The 6,000-nt window shown below is 47.3% G+C and overlaps 1 protein-coding gene across 1 annotated transcript in view; it reads right to left on the minus strand.

The window, feature by feature from the left end:
- The window catches only part of NRP1 (neuropilin 1), a gene marked incomplete at both ends in the record, with an annotated part of 153,464 nt that extends 147,678 nt beyond the window's left edge, over positions 1 to 5,786 (minus strand). The window contains 3 exons of the mRNA XM_080717195.1: positions 1,950 to 2,124; positions 5,441 to 5,521; positions 5,726 to 5,786. Of these exons, the coding sequence (XP_080573321.1) occupies positions 1,950 to 2,124; positions 5,441 to 5,521; positions 5,726 to 5,786 (317 nt within the window). The remainder of the gene's footprint in view (positions 1 to 1,949; positions 2,125 to 5,440; positions 5,522 to 5,725) is intronic.
- Positions 5,787 to 6,000: the final 214 nt, after the last annotated feature.

Genomic DNA, 6,000 nt, shown 5'->3' on the forward strand with positions numbered 1-6,000 from the left:
CTCTGTGCTGCATGCGCATGGTCACCATTTCCTGATCAGGAGCTGGTAAATGTGAGCTTACTGAAATCTAACAGCAGCTTGTTTTGGGAATAATGTTCTTATCTGATTGCATTTTCCCAGAGAGCCTTAAAATAATCTCCTCTAAGACTACAAGCCTTATCAAAAAGCAAAAATAGATAAATTAATTAAAATAGAAGACACATTTCTAGGCTGTCTAGGTGGTTGATATTGTAAAGTCTCCCACAAAATTATCTGCCAGCACTGGGGGTGTGGCTCAGTCACAGAGTACTTGCCCCGCATGCGTGAGGCCCTGGGTTGAATCCCCAGCACTACAGGAAAATACAAATGAGAGAGGAAAACAGAATAAAGAAAGACACCATAGGCTTTCTTGTTTGCTAGCAGCGGCTGCAACACTCTGTTAATGGCAATTTCCACTCAAAATTAAAAAGTCAATACCAGGCCCGAAGCATTTCTCAATCACAGAATAAAGACTGCATTGAAATCAGCGTGATTTTTATTGCACTGTAAACAGATGCTGATTATTTAGAAGCTGGTCAGCGTTTACGGACTTGCACGCTTCTCAAGGCACCAAATGTGGCATGCGCTGATGACCTTTTTCTCTTGACCCGGAAAGCCAGCTTCCGCCAGCCCAACAGGCTGCTGGGTACTTCCCGCAGGTGGAATATCTTCTACTGTGCTGTTATTTCCTCAAAGGCCATGGAAAGAGAGTTTGTGCCAACCGGCGGGTTGCTGGGCACTTGGCACAAGTGGTAACATCTCATACTACCCTATTCCTCCCTGAAAGACCATGGGAAGACAATTTCCTCCAACGCAACAGGTTGCTGGGTACTTTCTCCAGGTAGCAATATCTCATTCTATTCTGTTCTTTCTTAAGAGGGGTGTGTACAAATAAAATATCTTTAATACTGATCATGTCTGCTTAAATAACATTTATGTCTAGTGGAAGCAGCAGCCTATCTAATCCTACCAAACCGACTCATCTCAGAACTTTCAAAAGTTGATCGGTCCCTGGGAAATACTTCAGAACTGAGATTTAAAGACACTGTTCTCCTTTGGTATAAATACGAGCTTCCTAAAAGATGAATATTCAGATTCAAGTCTCCAGAGGCCACACCACGTGGCGCAGCGTCAGGATGGGATTCTGTGGACAAGACTTAAACAGATTCAAGCTGCTGGATATCGGAAAAGACGAGAGAATGTGGGTACGAGTGGGCTGCTACACACGCTGCTAAAACACCAATTGCCACACTGCGGAAAGCTACAGTACACACCAGAATCTTCAAGTATAGTAAGAAGATTTAACTTAAGTCTCTATAGTAGAATTTCTTCATGATAGTTAAATATGACATACAGCGTCATAAATAGGACCCGAGAAGACTAGGGCAGGCAGGTGGAAACCGTGTACATTTGAGCGCCCATTGTGTTATTTATATCAGAACAATAGTTTTCCAGCATTTTTCATAGACATCTTTCAAACTGTGTTCAAAGCCTCATCTAATTCAGCCTAGATACGTTATTTTTATTCAGTGACAATCCACTCTCTTCCATGTCAAGCTCAGTAAGATACATAGAGTTCTTAAATCCCAAAATGTGCCACAGGTTTGTTTGAAAAATATCCAAGCTCGCCACCTGTGGATATTGTATCTGTGGCCGAAGCTATCTCCTAAAAATGCAAGCCACAGTCTGGCTTTCTAGTCTCTCAAGCCTTTTCCAGACAGAAAAGAACCACAACACACACACGCTTCTTCAAGTCTTTCCAAAACCAAAAGTGTTAACAGGAAACAGCAAGAGAGATTACTTGGGTAAATATCACTGTCCTAGTCTGAAGGACTCAGAAACCCTGGAACCCCTCCTGCCAGCTTCGGCTCCCCGCGGGCAAGCGTGACCGCTAGATGGTGCTGTGGCGCCCTGTTCAAATAGGGACTTACTTGCAGTCTCTGTCTTCCAAATCGAAGTGAGGGTTGAAGTTGATCATAATTCTCTGGTGTGGATCCGGCGCTTGAATCAGCCATTCACATTTTTCGCTCGGGTGATAAGAATTAGGATAACCGGGAGATGTAAGATACCCGGGGCTTTCGATTTTTATATTACCACCACATTTATCTGTAATTAAAAAACAACAACATTTTAGCAGAGCTTTCCCTAACAACCAGCTAGGTAATTTAGCTTTAAATACGCGTGATCAATTAATTAGTAAACATCTCATAACATTCGGGGACCTCCCCGAGGTCTCCACAAATCTCTCAGGTGGTCCTTTTTTATCTCAGGGAGGTTGGCTAGGGCGGAAAGCAGATCAAGACTAGCAAAGACTTCCCACCTCCAAAGTTCTTGCCCAAGAAAAAGGTCTCCTAGCATTAAAAACATTAAATCCCCTCAGTTGATGTTAACACGGTCCCCTGGGAGCTTCTGCTAGACTTAATTATCCCCCAAGAAGTGTAATCACATTAAGTAGCACGTTCTAAGTGGAAGGCGGGTAAAAGATGTGTTCGACCCTTCGTGTCGCTTTTTGATGATAAGTCTGGTCCCTGTCATTGATCAGCAGGGATTGTCTTCCAAGACTTTGATTGGCTTAAAGCCAACCCGGTTTTGTTGTTGTTGTTGTTTTATCTGCCCATAATTCCAAGTGATTTGGAGCTATCTCTGCTCTCTCGATCCCAATCAAGAGAACAAAGTATAGTTGGTGAAGCAGAAATAATTCTGCTTTACCTCTCTAAGCTGCTCAGGCCTGGAGACCAGATCAAAGCACTGGGGCAGAAAGAAAAATAAATAGCCACATGGCATTCATTCTAATTACCTAAATGTTGGAGCAGAAAAGCCCTACCACGCTGAGGTCTGGGCAATCCATGGGATGTGGGCCTCTTTCTCACATTCTAGAAGAGGTGAGCTGACTAGTTTTGAGCCCATATGTCAAAAGACCCAGATGCTCCAGAGATGCACTGAGGGTCAGAGACCAGTCTCTAGGCTGCGGTCTCGTCCCTATGCACTTCCGCTGTGGCCTGTTATGGTAGAATCCATTCTGGAGAGTCTCGGCCCTGAAATGCTACCACATTTATGGATGCTTAATCTTAAGCAATAAAATATTTGGTGCACAAACTCTGTAAGAGGAACAGGTAGGAAAAGAGGAAGATATATAAGCCTATCAATCACAAATATTCAGTAATGGTATATATAGATTTTCATATTGCATCTAATACATTCCCTGTGGAAGGAGAATGGCATTCTTTGCTCTCAGCATGAATTTATAAATCTACAGAATTTTATTACAGGAAAACCAGGTCACATGGAAACGAAAGATAAAGTGCACATCAAAAATGCATAAAGCAACATGCATTACAGAAGGCATTTCCCATAAATTAAAAAGAAGACAATATAAATTATATTGTTTTCTTCAATTGCTAGATGTTCCTGACTTCGCTTTGCTACACTGGGGGGTAGTCTTAGGCTGGTGTCCTTGGCCTTGGCTTTTAAAAAGCTTCGGGTTTGCCAAGAAGAAATGGTGTTGCAACTGGCATTCGGAATCTCAGCTAATGATCACCCTGGACTCTGATATGTGATTCTTCAGAGACTCATGCATTATTTTAAATGTGCAGAAAACTTGGGAAGTGAGCCCTGTCTCATTAAGTCTCCTTCAGCTCTGTGCAAACATCGTGTAGTGTCTGGCATCTGGGAGAAGAGTGAAATAAAACAGCGCTGGCTCGAGTCACTCTCAGAGCCACTTCAGAAGACGTTTTGGTGGGCTGGGTACCACACCAGAGCTCTTTAATCTGTGACTTCTGAGAAAGTGACAGTGTAACGAGTCAGTGTGGACGGCTAGACTCGCTGGCTCTGTGAGATCTCTCTCACAGTTGATTAAGAAAGAGCAGTTTCTAATGACTCTGGACCATTAGTGCTAAATAAGGTTAATGAATTAATTTAGTAGACACTGGGACTCGACTTCATGAGGGCTGCTGGCTTTACCCAGGCTTTTACTGACTCTGGTCAGTTCAAGTGGAGACCAGGGTTTTAGCTGGGCAGGCTCACCACCGAAGCCCTGATTCCCAGCATTCCCCAGATATCTGCTAAGGAAATTAAGAAGTGTGTGTGTGTGTGTGTGTGTGTGTGTGCATTCGTGGAGTTCAGAACCCAAAATCTGAACGCTTTTTTTGTTCTTACTTTCAAATCTGTCCCGTGGTCACCCCCACTAGGAATTTAATCTCCGGACTTGTGAAGGACATAGCGGGGATCACTGTCATTTCTAAAGTCTAACCTTTGGAGCGCTGTCAGTTGGAAGAGTGTGTTACTCTGGCCTGCCAGCTTATGCAGACGCCACCAACTCAAGTCCATTAATAAATTGAACTGCATATTCACAACGTTTTTAGTGTTTTGCTTCCCTGCCAGCTTGCAGGAAGATGCCCCTGGCTCTGATTCATTAATAAATTAAGCTCCATCCACATTCACAATTTTTTTTTTTTTTGCATAGCTTTTAGAGCACTACTTGGTTACCTGTTGGGGAGATTACCTAATGCTTAACTCACACAAACCCCAAAAAGCACATTGGAGAGATTAACCCCATCCTGAAGATTTAAATTCCTCTTTGTATGCGCTCCTCCACTTGTAGCCTCTTATTAAAACAATATACCACAGTCGGTAATGGATGTTCTGTGCTCTAATTACTTTGATTGAAATCTAAGCCAGACAAAAGTAAATATTTGGTCATTAGCTAATAATAATTGCTGAAGATTTACTGTAAAGATATTTTAAGCTCTTGCTCTCAACTACTCTAAAGTGTCAGCTAAAGGTGCCTGCCACCGGCCCACATCTTAAAACGCATGATTTAGGTGACGCGCAGGTACTGTTACACCCAGCACCGGCTTTCATTGAGTTAACCGCGCGCGGTTTCACGAGCCGCGTGGTGGTAGCTGCAGCTGGGCTGGGGCCTTAGCGATACCCCGGTGCCTTCCGCGGTCTAGATCAGATTCCGCTATTGACAACCAGGTCGCTCTCATACTCCGGAGCGATCGCGGGCGACTTACAAAGGCCTGGAGTGCGTTCCAGCCGCGGAGGCGACAGCCCGCCAACTCGGGCGGCCTCTGGCCGGAGGAGGCAGTTCAGGGAGGCTGCAGGAGGCAGTTCTCCTGGAAAAGCGCTCATTAACTCCCAACAACCTTCAATTTTTTTTAAAAGAGTCTCATCTAATTGCCTTGGGGAGGAAACGTTATTAAGATAATTGGCGCTGATCGGGGAAGGTAGGCTGCTCTGCCCGGCGACCCAGGCAGGAGAAAACCCCAGGCCAGCCCAGCAACTTGGGGAGGCGCCGAGCCCTGAAGTCCTCCCGCCCCGACCCATCTCCTGCCTCCGCTTCTCCTCCCAGACAAGTTTCCTCCCCCGGCCGCCGCCGCCCAGCCCGCGCCCGGCCGCTGCCCGGCTGGCGGTCACTTACCGCTGCGGAAGGCGCCGGCCCCGGCCAGGGCCAGGGCGAGGGCGAGCGCGGCGCGCGGCAGCTCCATCCCGCTCCGCGGAGCTGCGGGCGGCGAGGACGCGGCGGGGAGGGTCCGAGCCGGCGAGGACGCGGCGGGGAGGTCCGGGCGGGGGGTCCGCGGGGCTCGGGTCGCGGCGGGGGGGTCCGCGGAGCTCGGGGCTCGGGGCGCGCGGGCGGCGAGGCTCTGCCGCGATCCGGGGGCGCTCCTCTTTTTGTGTCTCAACTCGCCCGCATCCTGTCATTTACCTCCGGCTTCCTCTCGCTTTCCCCAAGCGAGTTCCTCTTCCAGGAGCCACTGCCGGGCCATGTCTCAAGAAAAAGGAGAGCGAGGAAAAACTGGGAGGGGGAGGAGCGAGAGAGGTAGGGCGACACACCAAAGCCAATTTCCAGAAAGAAAAAAAATAAATAAATAAATTTAAAAAAAACCACCCGGCGCGTATCTGGACCGGTCGGAGCCGCGGCGCTGGCGCCCGGGGGAGGCCCGGGGTGTCTGCGGGGCGAGCGGCGGCGATGGACTGGCG

Source organism: Muscardinus avellanarius (genome assembly GCF_963383645.1).
Source record: "Muscardinus avellanarius genome assembly, chromosome: 20".
NCBI lineage: Eukaryota > Metazoa > Chordata > Mammalia > Rodentia > Gliridae > Muscardinus > Muscardinus avellanarius.